Source organism: Choloepus didactylus, chromosome 7 (assembly GCF_015220235.1).
Source record: "Choloepus didactylus isolate mChoDid1 chromosome 7, mChoDid1.pri, whole genome shotgun sequence".
Classification (NCBI taxonomy): Eukaryota; Metazoa; Chordata; class Mammalia; order Pilosa; family Megalonychidae; genus Choloepus; species Choloepus didactylus.
The window spans coordinates 113,979,988-114,001,534 of NC_051313.1; the positions used below are offsets into that span (position 1 = coordinate 113,979,988).

At 54.9% G+C, this 21,547-nt stretch overlaps 1 protein-coding gene across 1 annotated transcript; it reads left to right on the forward strand.

The window, feature by feature from the left end:
- Positions 1-3,630: 3,630 nt before the first annotated feature.
- Positions 3,631-19,983, forward strand: MDGA1 (MAM domain containing glycosylphosphatidylinositol anchor 1). The gene is made up of 13 exons (XM_037843603.1): positions 3,631-3,889; positions 4,152-4,421; positions 6,253-6,582; positions 9,444-9,740; positions 10,501-10,785; positions 12,354-12,505; positions 13,323-13,500; positions 13,749-13,772; positions 14,883-15,035; positions 15,586-15,720; positions 18,504-18,634; positions 18,868-18,976; positions 19,647-19,983. The coding sequence occupies exons 3-13, from the start codon at positions 6,255-6,257 to the stop codon at positions 19,736-19,738; spliced, it is 1,884 nt and encodes a 627-aa protein (XP_037699531.1). The 5' UTR covers positions 3,631-3,889; positions 4,152-4,421; positions 6,253-6,254; the 3' UTR covers positions 19,739-19,983.
- Positions 19,984-21,547: the final 1,564 nt, after the last annotated feature.

Consider the following 21,547-nt stretch of genomic DNA (forward strand, 5'->3'; position numbering starts at 1 on the left):
AAACATGTATAATCTCACACTACCTGTGGGTCAGGAATCCAGGAGCAGTTGAGCTGGGTGATTTTGGCTCAGGGTCTCTTGTGAGGTTGCAACCAAGGTGTCGGTCAAGGCTGCAGTTATTTGAGCTCGACTGAGGCTGGAAGATTAGCTGTTCAGTTCCTGGCCAACTGGGTGTCTCCATAGGGCTGCTCATGACATGACAGCTGGCTTTCCCCAGAGCCAGTGATTAGAATGGAAAAGAGAGATGGGTGGGTGGAAATCACAGTCTTTTATGACCTAAACTAGGCAATGACAGCCATGACTCCTACTGTATTCTAGTGGTAAAACAGCCCACCCTGGAATCAAGTGGGAGGGGGCTACAGAAGGGTGTAGGGTGCATTGGGGGCCATCTGGGAGTCTGCTACCATATGGACCCCTTTCACAGATGAGAATCTGAAGCTAAGAGAAGTTAACTTACCCAAGGCTGCTAAGCTAGTGAGTGGAATAACAAAAATTTCTAAAAATCAAATTTCTTTGTCTTCCAGGCACTAAGTATATACTCTTAGTACCCCTTCTAGGTGGGTAATATTCTCCTTTCAGGAATAAGGAGATGGAGGCAGGAAAAGTCAGGTAACTTGCCCACAAATCCATGCACTACAACCCCTAGATTTGGAGCCTTCTCCCTCTGACCCCAGCTTCCTGGCTTTTCACACTGTAACTTCCGACTGCATCTGTGCACTGCCACCAGCCTGTTGGGTTAGTTCGCTAGGCCGGTGTGTGCTCCACGTGAGTTTGGGAAAAGAGTATCGGGGCGAAGGGCCCTGTTTCAGGGCGTGTAGCTCTGATGCGCCCCCTCACAGCTGGGTCTGTATCCGCCCCGCCCGGCCCGGCCCAGGTGCGGTGGACCAAGACCGCCGGGAGCGCCTCGGACAAGTTCCAGGAGACGTCAGTGTTCAACGAGACGCTGCGCATCGAGCGCATCGCGCGCACGCAGGGCGGCCGCTACTACTGCAAGGCCGAGAACGGCGTGGGGGTGCCTGCCATCAAGTCCATCCGCGTGGACGTGCAGTGTGAGTCGGGGTGCTCCACCTCCCCGCCTCCGGGGGTCCTCCACGGCCCCCAGGACCGCAGTTGGGGAGGAAGAGGAGGACAGGGGACAATGGAGAGGCAGCATCTCCGTAGAGGAGGACAGTAGAGACTCTTCCGGGCTGCAAAGGCACCTCAGCTGTCCCTCCTATGTGTACCACACTGTACAGCTCACACATTCCCATCTGCAATCCCATGCGGACCTTGCAACACACCTGTAAAGTGGGCAGGGAAGGCAGGACTGGTTGAGTTACACCTATTCCACAGAAGAGGAAACTGGGGGACCAAGGGTGTGTGGCTTGCTCCTGGGCATAGGGCAAGGTAGCTACAGATCTGAAAGGAAGATACGGGCCTCTTTGCTCTGGTCCAGTGCCCTTCCCACAGGACTGCATGCATCTGTTTTTGTCCCCAGGGGCAACTGTGAGACTTCCTCCCCCAACCACCTGCAGAATCAAGCACCCTTCAGTCCTTTCTGCAGGTCACATGGGAAGGCTCCAGTCCCTACCTGCCCTCCATAGATATCCCCTTGCTCTCAGGGGCCTCTCTCCCTGCTTGCCGCTCACCGCTGCACCCAACCAGGCTGACCTGGGTACCCAGGGGCTGTGGGGCTAGGCCACCATCTTAATGACCAGACTGTATGTCGCCATTAGCCACAACCCTCCCCACGGGGGACCCTGCAGGGTGATGAGCAGTGGAACTTCACACCCTCTCTTCTGCCCCCATCGACTACCCAGGGTTCTGCCAAACCCAGGGGCTGAGGGTACTTCCTTGGGCTGTTGGTGTTGGAAGGGGCTGGCTGCCAAGCCGGTGCCCTTGGGTATGTCTCCTAGTGGGCTGTGGGAGGACAGAATGACAGGAAGTGGAATGTTGGAGCTGGTGCACCGCTGCCTGCACATTACAATGTCTAGGGAATCTTTTAAAAAAATACCAATGCCTGGGCCCCATTCCCAAAAGATACTGGTATAATTGATCTGGAGTGGGGCCTCGACAGAGGGATATTTTCTTAAAATTTTTTAAAATTGAGGATTAATTTATACCCAGTAAAGTACACTATGCTTAAGTGTACAGTTCAATGAATTCTTCCATAGCTGTGTGCATATGTAAACACCATCCACTTCCAGATAATAGAGCATTTCCAGCACCCTCAGAAGTTCCCTCATGCCCCCACCCCCGTAATAACCCCAAGAGAGAACTACTCTTTTGACTTATGTCACCAGCAGAAAGAAAATTCCCATGTGATTCTATTGTGCAACCAAGGGTGAGAACCACCAATCTAGTCCAATATATCTATGAGTAAGGTGAGGCCCAGAGAGAGAAGAGACTTAGGTCACACTATAAAATAACAGCAAGGCTGGGATTCGAACCAGGGCCTCCTGATTTCCAGTCTGCTTCCTCCTGCTGCTTCCTCCATCCATGATGGGAGAGCGTAAGAATGGACACACCCCATGCCGGTCCCTGGGGGAAGGGGCAGCCGGGAGGGAGCTGGGGAAGCCACCACAGCCAGTCCTGTCTCTAACAGGTTGGCCGAGCTTGCAGGGGTAGGCGAGCTTCTGACTCTTTGGAAGTGTCCCTTGAGGGTGACTCAGCTTTCCCTGAGGGCTGCCAGTAGCCTGAGCCCCCCACCACAAGGTCCCCCAGCCCTGACTCCATGGAAGCCATGCTCTTGCAGACCTGGATGAACCGGTGCTGACGGTGCATCAGACAGTGAGCGACGTTCGAGGCAACTTCTACCAGGAGAAGACGGTGTTCCTGCGCTGTACTGTCAACTCCAACCCGCCTGCCCGCTTCATCTGGAAGCGGGGCTCTGATACCCTGTCCCACAGCCAGGACAACGGGGTTGACATCTATGAGCCTCTCTACACCCAGGTCAGGATGGGCAGCTGGGCTGGTCTCCTCCTGGCTCACCCCACTTTCTTTCTCCCACAGCCATTGAGGGGGGGGGGCATGAAACTTCCTGAGCTGGATCCGCCCTGATTTCAACAGTTCCGTTTGGACGTCAGAAGCATGCATTTTGATTGCGGTTCAGAAAATCTGGGGTAGAAAATAATCTGGGCAGAAAGATCAGTGGGCAGTGGTGAGGACAGGAGAGTCCCCAGGGCAATATGGCCTCTAGGAAAGTTGTTCATCAGGAGGAGACACCCCCTTGGGCCAGCAAGTCATCCCTGCCAGCTGCTGGCTGGCAGAGTGTAGGGAAGCCATGGGCAGGCCCGGCAGGAGTTGGGGGACAGGGAGACCATTCCTCTTCCCAAGGGTCCCCCACAGTCCTGGGAGATGGTGATGAAGCCATCCTGTCAGGGAGGGCTCTCAGAGGTGGCTTTCCTGGCTGGCTGTTGGGGTCTCATGTGCAACTAAGACCCCAAGGGACAGCCCCACGTTTGTGTGAGTTGTGAGATAGAACATGAATCCTTCTGTACCACTCCATTTCCAGAGTGGGGAAACTGAGGCCTGATCCTGGCCAGTGTGCACTGAGACGAGACCCAGAGAAGCCCTTGATAAGATATCACTGGGGGTATGAAGAGGGCGGCACCCACCCCAGGCTCAGGCCCCTTGGGGTGATTGGTGTGAGTGGAGGCTGGGGAGACAAGAATTAGAATTCAGACCTGCTTTAGCCTCTGGTGCTGGGTGAGTAAGTGTGTGGAGTCCCCAGAGACCCAAGCAGGCCCCTTACTCCAGTGGTCCACTGCTACCCAGGGGGAGACCAAGGTCCTGAAGCTGAAGAACCTGCGGCCCCAGGACTATGCCAGCTACACCTGCCAGGTGTCTGTACGGAACGTGTGCGGCATCCCGGACAAGGCCATCACCTTCCGGCTCACCAACACCACAGGTACAGGCACTTCCCACACCCCTTTCCCCCTGGGTTGACTCCCCAGCCAGTGCCCCACCCACCCTGCGCAGGACCCTTGGCACCCCACCACTAGTGCACCTGGCCCCTCCCTTTGCCCCAGTGTCTGCCTGCTCCCTACCTTCTCCCCTCTACTCTCTCCCTAGGGCTTCCCCAGCCCCCATGGGTTCCTCAGGCCCCTCATCTCCCCCACATCCAACCCTGCCCCAGAGGTCCCCTAAGACCCACCTCCTTGTCCTCTCAGCACCACCAGCCCTGAAGCTGTCTGTGAACGAAACTCTGGTGGTGAACCCAGGGGAGAATGTGACGGTGCAGTGTCTGCTGACAGGGGGCGATCCCCTACCCCAGCTGCAGTGGTCCCACGGGCCTGGCCCGCTGCCCCTGGGTGCTCTGGCCCAGGGTGGCACCCTCACCATCCCTTCAGTGCAGGCCCAAGACTCTGGCTATTACAACTGCACAGCCACCAACAATGTGGGCAACCCTGCCAAGAAGACTGTCAACCTGCTGGTGCGATGTACGTGGGCTCCAGAGGGCCGGGGGGAACTCGGGAAGCAGACAGGGACCGTGGCCTCCAGGAACCCCCAATGAAATGGAAAAGTAGCCCGTCTGCTTCCCCTGGGTAGGTGAGGTATGCTAAGGAGTCATGTTCTAGGCACTTGGATTTCCCTGCAATTCAGTTGTCTGCCATCAGGTGGTGCAAAGACTAAAACTTGTGTGAAGTTTTATTTACAGTTTACAATCTACATTTCCAAACTTAACCTTCATAACCCAAGAGGCAGGAAGGGTTGGTGTTGATTACCCATGTTTGTTTTTTAAATTGGGGAAAACTGAGGCTGCGAGAAGTGGCCTTTCCAGCCTTCAAGCCAAATTTCCTGTTTTTTCCCCTTCCCAATGGTATCTACATGATTAACAAACTGAGTGACAGTGAAAATAACACACATCCCCACGTCTTATATATAAAACTTTATTAGTAAAGGATTTCAGTGAATCTGAAGATAATTGCTAAATGTAAACATGATATGAAATTTGAACTATGATATAAAGAAATACAAACACCTAGGAAGGATCTGATGTTTTCCTTCTAAGCCTCAGCCTTAGTAGTTACCATTAGTTACTTGATATGATCTTGATTTTGCTACTCTGCTTTAAAAAGAAAACTTTAAATTCTTCTGCTTGTGCAACTTCAGGTTTTTTTTTTAAAGATCTAGGCTTGTTTCCAGCTCATTAATGCTTAAAGGTAAAGTACAGCTTCTGCCAAATCCAACTGAGAATCTTCTGATAACTCGGACTCTCTTCTTTGTTCATCTCTTACTGATTAGTCAATCTGTTTCTGACTCTCAGCACAGAAAGAAACTAGCTCACTATGACTTTTTACTTAGAGTGAGAAAGAAAGTAGCAAGATTGTGGCTATCTGATGACCACTTTTCCCTACTATAGTACTTTTCCCAGAAGATTTTCGCCACCTGGTTACATTTGGCCTTTAAAACCTGGGTTGGTGAGGCATCTCAACTGACATCAAATATTAATGGTGAACTGCACTGCCTGCGGGGCCTGGCTAAGCCGCCTTTCTGCCTGTGTAGCCTGTCCAATTAGTGCCCAGCCTATTAAGAACTCTATGTAACTCTTGCCTTACTCTGAACAAGCTTCAGATTTTTTAAAGAGGCCAGACCCATTTCTTTTTAAACGCTAGGCTTTTAGGTCATTGCATGCAAAATGACTGTATTGGTCTTTTATTATAAAAATTACACAAACCTGTTGCAAAGAGTCAAACAGCACCAAAGGGTAAATGTGAAAATTAACATTGCCCCTCAGTTCCCCCTCAGTCTCACTCTCTAAATATAACCACTATGATATGCTGGTGCATCCTTCCAAAATTTCAATTTTGCATATTCAGGGTTTAAGACAGCAAAGAGAAAAACAAAGCAGCATAGTGGTTAAGGCCACAGGCTCTGAGTTTGAATTCAAGGTTTGCTACTTCCTTGGGCCAGTTACTTAACCTGTTTGAACACCCTCCTTTGTAAAATGATAGGTTCTCCCTCAAAGACTGTGGGATGGATTGAATGAATAAATCCATGTAAAGTGAAACAGTGCCTCTCACATAGTGTATGTTCAGTTAATAGTGACTATTATTACCATACTCACTTCTATGCAGTGAGCTTATTTTGAATTTTTAAAAAGACATCTGAGCAAGCAGAGCAATTAGAAAGCAGAGAAAAGTGATGGATTCTCCTGGGGAATTGTAGCCCCAGCTTCTAGGAGGGCCAGTTTGCGGAGAGCAGCTGGGTCTGGGGGGGGGGGGTGTGGAACATGGACCCTGGCCTCAGACCCTCCCTCCCCACCCATAGCCATGAAGAATGCCACGTTCCAGGTCACCCCTGACGTGATCAAAGAGAGCGAGAACATCCAGCTGGGCCAGGATCTGAAGCTGTCGTGCCACGTGGATGCGGTGCCCCAGGAGAAAGTGACCTACCAGTGGTTCAAGAATGGCAAGCCGGCACGCATGTCCAAGAGGCTGCTGGTGACCCGCAACGACCCCGAGTTGCCTGCTGTCACCAGCAGCCTGGAGCTCATCGACCTGCACTTCAGCGACTATGGCACCTACCTCTGTGTGGCTTCCTTCCCAGGGGCACCTGTGCCCGACCTCAGCGTTGAAGTCAACATCTCCTCTGAGACAGGTGGGCACCTGGGGGGTGGCACTGGGGAGGTGGAGGGAACCAGAGGGGCCCTCGGAGGGGAGCTGAGGGCAGCAGCTTGGGGAAGGGAGCTCAGAGTGAGGAGGTCACCATCTGTTCATACTGCACACACTTATCGAGCTCCTATTACATGCCAGGCACTGTCCTAGGTGCTGGAGTACAGTGGTGGGCAAAACAGGCTCTGGCCTCATTGAACTGAGGGAGGCATTTTGCAGATAATATAACAAATAAATATGCAATTGCAAATTGTGATACATGAGGGTCAGGAAAGAGTTCCCTGAGATAGAATGCTTGATCTGAGATCTGAGGGAGGGGCAGGATTTTCTTTGGCAAAGGGGAGCAAGGGAAGGTTGAGGAAAGAGCAATGCAGGCCAAAGGATCAGCATGTGCAAAGGCACTGAGGCAGGAAAGTACCTGGGACATTTGGAGAACTGAAGGAAGGGTAGAGGGGCTAGGAGAATGGAGTGAGGTGAGGGTGGAGAAGTCAGCAGGGGCTTGTAGACCATGGTAAGGATTTGGATCTTTATTTCGATAATAATAAAAAGCAGTAATGAAATAAATACTGGCTAGCATTTATTGAGTGTTTACTAGGTGCTCTGATGACTCTATACTTATCTAATTTGCCTTCATGATTTACTTGATGGGGTAGTTTATATTCCTATTTTACAAATGAAGAGAGTTTACCTAAGGTAACCCAAGAGTAAGTGGCAGATCTGGGATTCAAACCCAGGCTGACTGACTTCAGAGTCTGTCTCTTCATTACCATTGAAGGATTTACACTTTGAGAATGACAGGAGATTGGAGGGGATGACTTGGTTCTCCAGCATCTTGTCTCCAGGCCCCAGCACCTTGCACTGAAGAGCCGGCTGACTTTGGCTAAGCCCCTTCTCTGGGCCTCAGTTTCTCCTCCGTGAGAGATTGGACCAGATGGCCTTGGAGGCTCCTCCTACCCTGACATCTGTCTCTGTTAGGTGTGATGTGGTGGTGTGCACTGAGAGAAGCCCGGTGAAACCAGAGAGGTCAGGAAAGGCTTCCAGGAGGAGGCAGACTTGAGCTGGGCCTTGGGAGTAGACCAGGCTTCTGCAGATTCCACATATTCATTTTGCAAACTGTTGTGAGCCAGGCGCTGGGTGAGGAGCTGGGAATCCAGACAGAAAGGTGGCAGCCCTGTCTTTGATGGGTGGGAGTTGGGTGTGTGTGTAGGGTGGGTGGAGACAGACATATTGAGGGGTAGGTGGAAAACGGAAGGGCAAACCTTGGAAACACAACACAGGTAAATAAGGGGTCTGTCAAGGGTCCTGGGTTACTGGAGGAGGAATACCAGGTTGCCTGGGGAAGTCAGGGAAGCATTCTGAGGAGGGCTGCTCCATGTGAGCCAAGGAGGGGCCCCTGGCATTTGCCAGGTGGGTGGAGAAGCCCAGGAGAGGATTCAACAAGCAGAAGGAACAGGGGAAGCCCCCAATGTGTGTGAGACTTGGTGTGGCCAGGGAATGTGTTCCCTACAAGTGGATTGTACAGGACAGGAGCAGGGAGATGAGGCTGCGGGGTGGAAGGGTCTGGAGCCTGAGGATCTCCTTTGCAAATCTTCAAGGGGTTTGAGCTTTAACCTGAGGACAGTACAACCTCAAAGGGAGAGGCAGCTCTTTAGCCTGTGGGAGTGCAGAAGGGTTTGGAGCTGGGATGTTTTAGAGACGGGGAAATTGACTGGGCCCAGGACCATTTCCTCCATGTCTCAGAGGCCTGATGCCTAGGGCATGGAAGCTGTTTAAGGCCCTGTGGAAACTATTTAGACCTGGAAAAATAAATTAACTGGCTCCAAATACAAAGAGAAAACTGCAATTAAAGCCAATAAATGCATAAATGTTTACAGAATATAAATTACACTAATTAGACTGCTGGACCTCAGATTGCCTTGTAGAGTTCTGAACAAATTATATTTAATGTAGACATGGGTGCATTTTAATGTGTTTGATGTGATGCGGGATGAGACACATGGAGGTCTTCAAAAGGCCCTCCATTTGGGCAATGTGTTTGGTTGGATTAGGTCTGGCTGTGAATAAGAGAAAGATGCTAAATAATAGTGGCTTACACGAGCTAGATATGCATTTCTCCCTCATAAAAATCTGGAGGTGAGCAGTCCCACCTCATATGGTGGCTCAGCTTCACCAAGTCTTCAGGACCCCAGGCTGCATCTGTCTTGCTGTTCCATTGTCCTTAGCAAGTGCTACCTTGTCCATGATGGTAGTTCCAACTGCAGCCATCAGTCTACATTCTAGGCTACAGAACCTCAGTTTCCCTCATCTCCCATTGGCCAGAATTTAGTCACATGGCTACAGCTAGCCACAAGGCAGGCTGGGAGGTGTAGTCTTTATTCTGGGTGGCTCTGTGCCCTGCTAGAAACCAGCAATTCTATAACTTTAGAAGAAGGGTAAAAGATATAGGGGGACAGTCAAGTTTGTGATGATGCTCCAGGCAAAAGGAGATAGAGGTTTTAACTAGGGCAGGGCCAGTGGGCAGGAGAGAGGGGATTGAAATAGGAGATATTTAGTAGAATGTTTGAAGGGTAGAATCCCCAGTACTTAGTTATGTTGGGATAAGAGGGGAGAGAGAATAGGCTAGGCTGACTCAGGTCTCTTTCTGAATTGGGTGACAATGAGGTAGAGACCCCAGAAGGTGGAGAGGTTTGGGGGAGGTGAGTTCTGCTTTGGAGACAGGGAGGGACCAGTGGGATGTCTGGGAGGGGGGAAGGAGGCCTGCAACTGGGAGGAGGGAAGCAGGAGCCCAGGGGCTGAGGCCAGTGGGGGGCTCTAATTAGGCTTCTCCGCCCCCCTCACCTCCTGCAGTGCCACCCACCATCAGCGTGCCCAAGGGCAGGGCAGTGGTAACTGTGCGAGAGGGCTCGCCTGCTGAGCTGCAGTGCGAGGTGCGGGGCAAGCCGCGACCACCCGTGCTCTGGTCTCGCGTGGACAAGGAGGCTGCTCTGCTGCCCTCTGGGCTGCCCCTGGAGGAGACCCCCGACGGGAAGCTGCGGCTGGAGCGCGTGAGCCGCGACATGAGCGGGACCTACCGCTGCCAGACGGCTCGCTACAATGGCTTCAACGTGCGCCCCCGCGAGGCCCAGGTGCAGCTGAACGTGCAGTGTGAGTCTCATCGTCCCACCCGGGCTACCCTCCAAGCAGCCCCTCCCCGTTCCTGCCCCCTCTTCACCCTCACCCCAGTCCAACCCAACTCTTCCACCTACGGCTGATACCCCTAAACCCTTTTGACACCTCCCATGCCCAGGAACCCAGGGATCTCTGATCCTCGCCCCACTTTCACTATCAAGTGTCCCCCCTTCTTCATTCCCAGAAAGCCAGTGGGCAAAGCAATAATTCTGATTTTAACAAGTGGAAATGGGGGCTGAAGGAGGAGGAAGGATCAACGGGGAACACACGGTGTCTGATAGCATAATGAAGCTAACCGCAGTTCTCAGTGCGTTTTAATATCCTAACTCATTGAACCTTTGCAGCCCTACGAATAAATTCTGTTATTCCCTCATTTGTACAAACGAGGAAACCGAGGCATTGAGAGGTTAAGTAACTTGCCTAAGATCTCACAGCTAGTAAGTGGCAGGGCTGGGATTTGAACCTAAGCCATCTAGGTCCAGAGATGGTGCTCTAACCCCCTAACTTTACGCTGGTCCTCATTACACGGGGGCCATTTAAAGCGTGACCAGAGACCCAGTCTGCGGAAGCTTGGTGGGAGGAAATGCCCGGGAGGGGGTATCTGTGGGTCGCGAGGTGTGAGCGTGACTGTTATTTGAGCGTGCCGCGACTATGTACCCGAAGAGGGCAAGGGCGAGTGTGTCGCCTCCCCCGACTCGGCGAGCAGAGGCCCCGCTGACGGCCCCCTCGCCCCCAGTCCCGCCGGAGGTGGAGCCCAGCTCCCAGGACGTGCGCCAGGCGCTGGGCCGGCCGGTGCTCCTGCGCTGCTCCCTGCTGCGCGGCAGCCCCCAGCGCATCGCCTCGGCCGTGTGGCGCTTCAAAGGACAGCTGCTGCCGCCGCCGCCCGCCGTCCCCGCCGCCGCCGAGACCCCCGACCACGCAGAGCTGCGCCTCGACGCCCTTACCCGCGACAGCAGCGGCAGCTACGAGTGCAGCGTCTCCAACGACGTGGGCTCGGCTGCCTGCCTCTTCCAGGTCTCGGGTGAGCGTCCCGTCGGTCCCGCCCCACCCAACCACGCCCACCTGGAGTCAGGCCCCGCCCCGACCCCAGCCCGGCCCTGCCCTGCCCGGCGTGCGTCTCGGCCCCGAGGGTCTTGCCTTTCCAAGACCCGCCCAAGCCGGGCCTAGATCTCGCCCATGACCGCCTCTTAAGGCCCCGCCCCCTCCAGACCCTGGGCTCCACCCTCCACTTATGCCCACTTTTAAGAGAAGTCTAAGTTTACACCCGTCCTAGGCCCCGCCCATTACAGCTCAGCCCCTTTTCTTGGCCTCTTAGACCCCATCCCTTCCAAGCCTCACCTGGCCAGACCTAGGCCCCTCTAATCCCACCTGCACCCAGTCTAGGACCCCTCCCTTTCAGCCACACCCAGCATGGACCTCGCGTGCATAAGGCATAGGCTCCACCCCCTCCAGCCTCGCGGGATCCTTGCTTTCCGCTTCCAGCCTCTCCAGTAGCCGGCTGCCGCTTCACCCCCTCCAGACCTGCCCACTCAAGCCCGGGCACCTCCCCGTCTCAGCCATCACGTTTCTGGCCCCTCTTGCTTTTTCCTGGAGCTCTGAGGCTGCGGATAGAAGCGCCCTCTTTTCCCAGCCTCAGTCCCAATGTGAGGGGCGTGAGCTGCAGCTTAGAAGAGAGAAGACACCCCTCAACAGCTTCTCTTGAACGCAGGGGGTGGTCCTGGGCCAGTTAACACACATTTCCTGAGTGTCACCTCAGAGGTGCAGGCCCCTCGTGCCCAGAAATCCCTTGCAGTCCCACTCCCAACTCTGCACCAAGTCTTTTTTGGGTGGGTTGTTTGGCGCTACACATGGATCAAAAGGGGTGGAGGTCGTGCGAGGCCTAGGGGAACGGAGCTGGGCTACCAGAGTTGCCGGCGCCCCCTTCCCCTTCTCCGATATGTGGAGAGCCTCACTCCCTGCCAGAGCTGGTGGCAGTGCCCCTAGACACGCCTCTCCCCGGTTCCACCACACCCCCAGCTTTCCCAGCAGCTCCCAACTGCCCGCGTGCCCCTTCAGCTCTTGTGGGGATCCTCACTCAGCGGTAGGGTTCCAGCTAGGTCCGCAGGTCACCGGCCACCTCTCCAACCCCTCCCCATGCCACCCAGCCCTGCCAGCGAGAGGACCCTGTGACATTTCCCACCTCCTCTCCCTCTTCCCCTGTTCTCCCACACTTTCCCTGTCTCCCCACCTTTTTGCCTCTATCCGTCTCTTCTCTTTTCCTTCTCCTTCAATATCCCGATCAACCCTTCTTTGTGTCTTTTCCCCCCCATTCTCTTTCACTGTGTCTTCCTTAATACCCTTCTCTGTGTCTCTTCAAATTTCTCTTTTCTCTGTCTTTCCTCTGGAAATTTCCTCCCACCCCACCTCGCTCTCCCCAACCCCCTGGTTGCCCACCATGTCCTCTCCTCACAATTCCCCTCTTTGTCTCCTCCACCCCCCTCTCTGCTCTACCCCGTCCTCTCTGACTCCCTCTCCCTGTGTCTCCTCTCTCTGTGTCTCTCTCCATCCCCCCACCCTCCATGGCCCCATGCCCCCTCCCCACCCTCTCAGCCAAAGCCTACAGCCCGGAGTTTTACTTCGACACCCCCAACCCCACCCGCAGCCACAAGCTGTCCAAGAACTACTCCTATGTGCTGCAGTGGACCCAGAGGGAGCCCGACGCGGTGGACCCTGTGCTCAACTACAGACTCAGTGTCCGCCAGGTGTGCTGAGTGGGAGCAGGGGACCGGGCGCAGGTGGGGGGTAAAGGGGCAGACCCTGGAAACACTCATCAAGGCCAGGGAGGGGGTTGGAGACGGGCTTGAACACATTGGCCCTTTTATGGACTGAGCATCAGGGGCAGAGAGAAAATGCTCTGGACATAGCAGCAGGAGCTGGGAGGCTCTGGGGACGTGGCCCCTCTGGGTCCTTGCTCTGGGCATAGCTGAGAATTGGGCAGGAGTCTGTTAGGGTCTTGGGGCGCCAGAGCCAGCACTACTCACAGAACATAGTGTCTACTCTTGAGGTGGGGCATGTCAGTTTTTTGCCTACAAAAGACCAGAATCACTAGCTGGTCTCTTGCCCCATCTAATTTATTCGGTTCTGCCCAGCCCAAGGGGCACTTGGCATGGAGGGTAAGAGTGTGGTTCTAGGGCAGACTGCCTAGGCTAAATCCCAGTTCCATGTGAGCTTGGGCAAGCTATAAATCTCTCTGACCTCAATTTCCTTATCTGTAAAATGGGAGTAATGATACTATCCCACCTCATAGGATCGTTATTTTGAGGATGAAATGAAGTAATAGTGGCAGAGCACTTTGAGCAGTGCCCAGCACACATCACTTGTTCACTGTGCATTGCTGACACTATTATTGACTGGCCTGGGAGGATGGCATGGAAGGGATGATGGTCCCATTTCACTGATGAGGAAGCTGAGGGCCTGACTTCCTCTTTCTGCTGCCCCACGTTGCCCCCCAGGGCCTTGGGCTGTTAGCCTGGTGGTGAGTGTGGCCTGCTGGGCATCTGGAATTCCCTGTATCCACAGTTGAACCAGCACAACGCCATGGTGAAGGCCATCCCGGTGCGGCGTGTGGAGAAGGGGCAGCTGCTAGAGTACATCCTGACCGACCTCCGCATGCCCCACAGCTACGAGGTCCGCCTCACGCCCTACACCACCTTCGGGGCCGGTGACATGGCCTCCCGCGTCATCCACTACACGGAGCGTAGGTGGTAGTGACGACGATCGTGAGAAGGGTGGGCCCATCTCGTGCTGGGAGACTCCCCGCCAACCTCCCCACGTGGTTCCCAGGCTTGGGGCTCCACACTGCGCAGTCCGCCCCCTCACTGCAGGCCAAGCCCATCGAGCCCCAAAGTCTGGCTCTGAGGACCCTGTCCCCTGGTCCCAAGCCCAGGCACCCTCTGCATGTCCCCAACCTCGGTTCTGATTTGGTTTTCCCACTTGTTTTCTCAGCCATCAACACTCCGAACCTGTCAGGTGAGGACCTGCCCCCCCCCACCCCCTTCCCTGTACAGACACAAAGGGTCTCCTGGGGGGTGGGGCATTGGAGGGGAACCTGAGAGATACCCAGAGAGAAAATGATCTCTCCCTTATGTCTCCGTGGGGTGGGGCTGCCAGCCAGGAGGGGAAGCAGGAGGGAGCAGGGCTGGGCTTGAGGAGCTTTACGTTCAGGATTTATTCTGGGGCTTTAAAGGCAGTGGAGGGGGGTGTCAGGAGTAAAGTGGGGGCATCTCTAACTTGGAGCCCTTTGCCCTTACTCAACACCATTCTTGGCCTCTAACTCCTTCAGCAAACAGCCCCTACCATCTCAAAAAGAGAAACAAGCAAAGGCCAGGCTAATCCATACCCCCTCTTCCCTGGGGCAGGGGTCTTTATTTATGATCCATGGACCCCCAAGGGATCTGGATATAGAATTCAGGGGTCCATGAACTTGTTACCTGGTAGGGCATACAATTAATTCCTGATTTACCTTAACTTCTAGTAGAAATTTAACATCTTCAATGATGAATGTTGGCAACAAACCGTTAGTAGAAATTTAACATCTTCAGTGATGGATGTTGGCAACAAACCATAGTAATATAATCAGTACCTGTGGCTTTGTCATCAGTAGAAATCAGGTGTTTTCATATCACCTTAGAGTTGTTACAGATATCTCGAAATATTTATGTTCATTAGTATTTCAAAATCATGATAGTTGTTAGACCTAACACTAGAACTCGTGATTTAATTTGTTAATATGGGAAGCCCATTTATTATAATATTTTGACAACTGTATTTCAGTGTAATTCATTTCCCTTGTATGTGTTTTTTTTAATGCATCTAAAATCATAATTCTGAAGGGGTCCTTAGGCTTAACTAGATGCCAGAAGGGTCTGTGCCTCAAAATAAGGTTAAGGAACAAATTTATTCTGGTAACAAATTTGTCACATGCCCTGGTTGCCTGATTTCTCAAGCCCAGAAATACTGGGCCCATTGCTGGGATGCCTGGGAGCTGCCTCAGGGGAGGTTGGAAGGGTGAAGCTGTCCCAAAGGGGCTGAGGAGGATGCCTTTTGGTCTTATCACTACCCCTCCCCCATCGCATGCAGACAACACCTGCCACTTTGAAGATGAGAAGATCTGTGGCTACACCCAGGACCTGACAGACAACTTTGACTGGACACGGCAGAATGCCCTCACCCAGAACCCCAAGCGCTCACCCAACACCGGTCCCCCCACTGACATCAGCGGCACCCCTGAGGGTGAGGAGCTTGGCTTGCCACCTGGGATGGAGGGCTTCTTGGGGGAGGGGTCTAGACCTGGAGAGCCCTGTTCTAGGGTGTGGGAGATAGTCCCTGCCTTTAAGGAGCCTCCTTTCTGCTGGAGGACACAGCCCTGCCCCCAGGGAGCCCCAGTCTGAGGGGACACAGCCCTGCCCCCAGGGAGCCCTAGTCTGAGGGAGACGCAGCCCTACCCCCAGGGAGCTCCAGTCTGAGGGGAGAGACAGTCCTGCCCTCAGGGAGCCCCAGTCTGAGGGGAGAAACAGTCCTGCCCTCAGGGAGCCCCACTCTGAGGGGGACACACTGCTCAGCTCTGATTCCGATAGGATCAATAAGAAGACAAATTGCAGTAGAGCTAGGAACTCATGACTAGAGATCCAAACTCCCCATGCTGTGCCGGGAGGATGGTGTGGGATGGAGTGAGGCACCTTGGACTTAGACAACTGAGGTTTAGGTGGAGAGGGAAGTGGATGGAAAGAGGCAGGGGTGGGGTGAGGAGGAACCTGTTGGTTTATGTCCTCCTCCCCCACAGGCTACTACATGTTCATCGAGACATCCAGGCCCAGGGAGCTCGGGGACCGGGCGCGGTTGGTAAGTCCCCTCTACAATGCCAGCGCCAAGTTCTACTGTGTCTCCTTCTTCTACCACATGTACGGGAAGCACATCGGTGAGTCTGCAGACCTGGTGGTCTGTCTGAGGGAGGAGGAAGGGGGTCCACAGGAGGCCAGGGACTGGCCCAGGTGAGGCCGGGTCTTCCCAGTTTGGCTGGATCACAGGTCTTTGGAGGGGATGTGGGTAGAAGGTTGGCAAGGGAGCAAGTCAGAGCCAACTTCTCTGAGGTCTCAAAATTATCAGGCTCCCTGAGTCTGCAAAGGAAAAGGCTCCAAAGATGAGATGAAAGTCATGAAAGGGATGAAGGAAAATAAGAGGGTGCATGTAACTGCCAGGGGCTAGGTGATGCCCTGGGGGTTTTACACCTGCCAGGTAAAGGACAAAGAGGCCGTATTTTTACAAACTCAGGTTAAGAATTTGCCCAAGACCACACAGCAACCCAGCGTTGTCTGACTCCCCCAAACCCTAAACGTGGGATTAGAAGGGTGTGGCTATAGAAGCAGCAAGAATAACCCCAACTTTCTAAATGCATGGGTGAATGTAAGGAATGTCCTCTTGGAGGAGACGGCAGTGGCAGGCATGTCAGATTAATCAATGAACTCATCGGTTCAGCTGTGACTTCTGGCGCTCCTGCTCTGTCCAGGCTTCCGGCGCTGCAGTTAACAAGATGGATGAGTCTCCGGTCCTCTTGGCACTTACAATCAAGTGGAAGAGGAAGATATTAAACAACTAATTGCAGCAGACAGGACTATACCTTTCCCTGAGTTATTTCCTTTATAATGCTTACCACCAAGAGAACGTCAGCCCCATGAGGGCAGGGGCCTTTGTCTTGTTCACCGATGTAATCCCTGGTACCCAGACAGGGCCTGGCACAGAGCGGTGCTCAGCTGAGTGAATGAATGAATGACAGGGAGATCTGGGCTCCATGAACCCTGGCATAACCTCCAACCCTGGGTTCTGTGAATGTCCTTGACTGCAGTCATGGAAGAGTCTTCATTCATTCAGCATTTAATTATTGAGAAGTAAAAGGAATTTGACACAGATCTTCCCTTAAGGAGTCAAGTAGGGAGGAGAAGATGTGGGTCCCAATTGCTGCCACACCACAGAGCAGAGAGAATGGTCAGGGCCTGGGGGGGCTGCACCTTAAGGACTCTCAGAGTTCACAGGAAGGGTGGAGGCCTCCCTGCTCAAGCCCAGGAAGACTTCTTGGAAGAGGTGGCATCTCACAGCGGTCTTGAAGAGTGGGAAGGATTTAGCCAGGTGAACGTGGTAGGGGAGAATATCTCAAGCAGAGGGGGCAGCCCAAGCAAAAGGCCAGAGGCTGGAAAACATAGAGTGTTTCCAGGCACCAGCATACAGTTCATTTTGGCTTTGGAGGTGACAAGGAAGATAGGGAAGAATGTAGTGAGGTTGAGGGTCTTGGGATCTGGCCAACCCCTGAGAAGGGATGTCAGGAAGCCCCTGAGCTGGGGAACCTTGGAGTTGAGGAGGTCCTCAGAGAAGGGTAAAACAATTTGATATTTCTTTGAGTAGTGAACAAGTGGGGCTCCCCCTTCAGGGTCCTTGGGCTGGGTGGTAGAGGAGGAAGGAAATGTTTGGGGATTGAGGCTGGACCCCAGAGGGATATGGTAGGGGAAGATCTCCAGGAGGGGAAAGAAAGAGTAGTCCCTTTGGGGCAGGTGGAGACCCTGAAAGGCACTGGGGCTTGGGCTCAGCCAAGGCTGGAGTGAGCACCTCCAGCCCATGGGGTACATCTCCTGCTGGGGAGGGTGCCCCCTCATGCCTTGAACCTGGGGCTGCTGCTGGGGAGGGGGTTTCTGGCTGTCTCGGTCCCTCCTCACCCCCTGCTCCCATTCCGCCCAGCAGCTGTGGGTACCAGCTGTCCCTAGACCTTGTGTCTAGCTCGCTTTCCTTGGTCCAAGCCAACTCATTTCCTCCCAAGCAGGCTCTCCCCAACTGGCGTGGGGAGGGTCTGTCTATCTGGTGTCACAGATGGTGCGGCTTTGTCTGTGGGCATTGCCATGGAAATGCCAGCCACTGGGCACCAGCTCAGATTGATTCCCCTTTCCTCCAAGCCAGGCCTGGAAGAACAGGGGAGAGGCTGTGACATTGCCTGGATGCCCTTAGCCAAACCATGGTCCCCTCCTCTTCCAGTGCCCACCAGTGCCACCAGAAGCCCAGGCCCCTGTGGCTGGGGCAGATTGGCTCCGTGTTCCCAGGCTAAGGCCTCCGAAATTCCCACTTCACTCTTTTTTACCAGTTATGTAGCACATAAATCAACTTTTTTTGTTTCTAGCTTTGTCCTAAGCACCAATATTAGAGAAATCACGTGTTTGAACGGCTAGCTGTAGTCACCTCTCAGAACGCACATATTAAGTATTAAAAATGTTAAAGTCTGTTCCTGTCCCTCCAGAAATCATCTCATGTCATTTACTGCCAAGGGCACATGTTGTGCTCTTTGGGAATCCTGCTCTGTGCTCAGACTGGGCCCCGCGGCCTGGGGCACCTCCCCATGTAGAGGGGGAAGGGGGATCTGTGTGTGTGTTGGGGGGGGCTTGGATTTTGGTGGGGGCTTAGCTGATTAGCAGATGACAGCAAGTGTGCTGGACATCCTGGTGACCAGTCTCCTGCCACTGTCCTCTCCCTTCCCCATGCTCAGGTCCCCCTGGCCTGACGGGGCATCAGACCAGCCTGGGGGTGGGGAGGTTGTTCCGATGCCCATGCCCTGGGGCCCTCCCCTCTAACAGTGGTGCTGGGAGCAGTGGTGGGAGGGGGCTTGGTGGATGTGGACTGTGCTCTTTTCCTGACCTCACTGCGCACCCGCCGTGCCCCCCACAGGCTCCCTCAACCTCCTGGTGCGGTCTCGGAACCAAGGGGCCCCGGACACGCACGCCTGGTCCCTCAGCGGCAATAAGGGCAATGCGTGGCAGCAGGCCCACGTGCCCATCAACCCCAACGGGCCCTTCCAGGTGAGTCCACCGCCCACAGCCCCTCTCAGGCCCTCCCAGTCCTTGGGCAGTCACTCCGGCCCGCAGGCTTCAGCCAGGCCGAGTGCTTGCTCCTGGGAGCTGCGGAGAAGAACGGGCAGGGGACGGGGCAGGGGGCTCCAGGGGGACGGAGGGAGGAGGGTGCCGTGGGAAGGCCTCTGGTGCCTGGCAGAGCCTCTCCAGCCCCGGCAGCCTGCTCTCTGACCCCATCCCAGATTATTTTTGAGGGGGTTCGAGGCTCAGGCTACCTGGGGGATATTGCCATAGACGACGTCACGCTGAAGAAGGGGGAGTGTCCCCGGAAGCAGATGGATCCCAATAAAGGTGGGGGAGCGGGATCGGTCGGGGGTGAGTGGTGGGCACCCACCCGAGCTGGGTGGGGAGTGGGGTGCTTGTGTCTGCATGGGGGGCCCGGATGCATGTGTCTGTGCCTGTGTGCACACGTGCCTGCAGGTCGGATATCCACCTCAGGCCCTATCCCGACTCAGGATATGGGGTGAAGGGAGGGCAGTGAGACAACCCGGACCCTGCCCTCCTGTGGGCATCTGCAGCTGTGTCTGGGAACAGCTCTGGGTACCTGGGCGTCCAGGGGCAAATGCCTGCCCTCCTGCCGCTTGAGTGTACTGAGCCCTTACTATGTACCAGGCAAGGTACAAAACCTGCCTGTGTGTGGCCTCATTAAATCTCCACAGCAGTCCTCTGGGGTTCCTCTTCCTATTAGACCTATTTTACAGAAAGGACACTGAGGCCCACTGAGGCCGAGTAAATTGCCCAGAGACTTAATGAGCAGCAGAGCCAGGAACCCTGGCAGACTGACCTGACCACACAAATCCCACCCCATGTCTGGGCCCACACGTATGTCTGTGTACACCAGGGCAGGGGTGGGTGGTGCCCACCTTCAGGACCCCCAGAGAGATGGGGCAGGGTAGCAGGCCCCTCCCCACAGTCTGCTGACCGAGCCCTGGCCTGTCTTCCTCTCCCCCTCCTGCCATAGTGGTTGTGATGCCAGGACGTGGAGCCTCCCGCCGGCCCTGCCCACAGCTCTGGGGGCCCGTGGCCATCTTCCTCTTGGCGTGGCAGAGATGATGAGAGCTGTGTGGCCCCCCCACCCCGCCCCCGGCACACCAAAGTGTCTGCATCGTACCAAAGACTGACCCCCGCCAGCCGGGGTGCCCAGGGGCAGGGCCGGCCCGCCAGGGAAGGGGGCCTGCATTGGCTGTGATGACGAGCAGAGAAGGAGGACAGAGGCCCGGCGCTGAGGCCCTGGAGACGGTTGTCCACATGCGCACACACTCACACTCTCGCACTCTCACATGCAGAGATATATTAAAGCACAAGTTTCTATCCAACCTGCCAGCACCTTCTTTCCTGCAGAGACAGGGGACTCCGCCTGGATGGTGTCCGCCACCCCAAGGACCCGGGCATGACATGGGCCTCGTCCCGGCTGCATTTGTGGTGTGTTTCTGACCCTCCCCCTGCCCCTAACTCAAGGCCGAACTCCAGCCTAGTGGCTTTGCCGAAAGGGAGCCAGAAGTGGGGCAGGCACAGAGACTCCTCCCGTGACCTGGCTCTGGGACTCCCTGGGGTTGGGGAGGCAAGAGCCAGAGGAGGGCCAGGAGGGACTCGGCAAGCTCTTGGATGCCCCCTGTCCAGGGGACAGTGGAGAAGATGGGGCCTGCTACACGCAACTCTGTTTCCAGAGCGAAGGCTGGAGGATGGAGACCCCAGGTCACACTGCAGATCCCCGACTCTTCCTGGGATGCTCTATGTCCCCCTCTCACTGTGTCCTCTTTGAAGGGACCCAGCACTGGGCAATCTTAAGACTGACCCCGCCCACCACACCCCACTCCCACAGGCCCCTGGGTTCCTGAGAGCACAGCCCTGCCCTAGTCACCTGGCCTCAACTCAGCCCCCACCTGGGTCTCAGAGGAGCTGTGACAGTGGTGACCAGGCCGTTTTCTTGGGTGAGGCTTGACTTTGAGAGGGACGAAGAAGTCCTTGGGTGATTTTGTGCCCCCAAATTGTACACTGAATTTAGCGGTGGAGTGGAGCTCCGTTTCTTATATACTTGATATGAAAGGGATCCCCGGTGTGTGTAGGAGAGCTGCCCCTGCCTCCCGCCTGCTGCAAGGCACTGCCCAGTCACCCAGGGTTAGGGAAGGAGGGGCCTGCAGAGCTGGGAAAGGGGGCTGGGAGCAGCTGCCGGTTCCCTCACTCCTGGCAGCTGAGCCCCACACTCTGGGCTGTGAAAGGGTTCCCTGTCCTTGGGTCCTGGGTTGGTGGCTTGGGATTGGCACGATGGGATCTGGACCGCTCCTCAGAGTCACTCCTGAGCCCTTCACCCAGCCATCCGCGGAGGGGAGGCAGTCCAGCCCCTCCCAGGCTGTCGTTATGACTGCGTGTGTCTGTGTGTCTGTGTGTGTGCGTGTGTGCAGGTGTGCATGCCCATCTTTGTCTGTGTGCCACTGTGAGTACATCTCTGAGCAGGAGCATGTGCAAATATGGGTCCGCGAGTGCAATTATACAGATCTGTGTGCGAGGCTGTGACTGTGTGTGCCTGTGCATGTCAGCATGTATGTGCATCTTCATGAGGGACATGTATGTTTGTGGGGTGCTGGCCAAACTTAACCGCTTCTGGCTCCATCCTGTAGTCTCAAGCTGCCTGCCATGGCCTGAAAATCCACCTTTCATCCCGTGTGGATGACGGAGCTTACAGATGACCCTATTAAAATGCAAGTACTTTTGGTGGGGTGGGTGGGGGTGGGTCACAGGGCTCCTCCTGGGGCCTTGGGTGGGAGCAGCTGCAGAGAAGAGCCTGGAGCTCAGGCAGCAGTGCAGCACCAGGAGGCGGGCAGGGAACCAAGGCAAACGCTGCGCATCCCAGGCCTGTGTTAT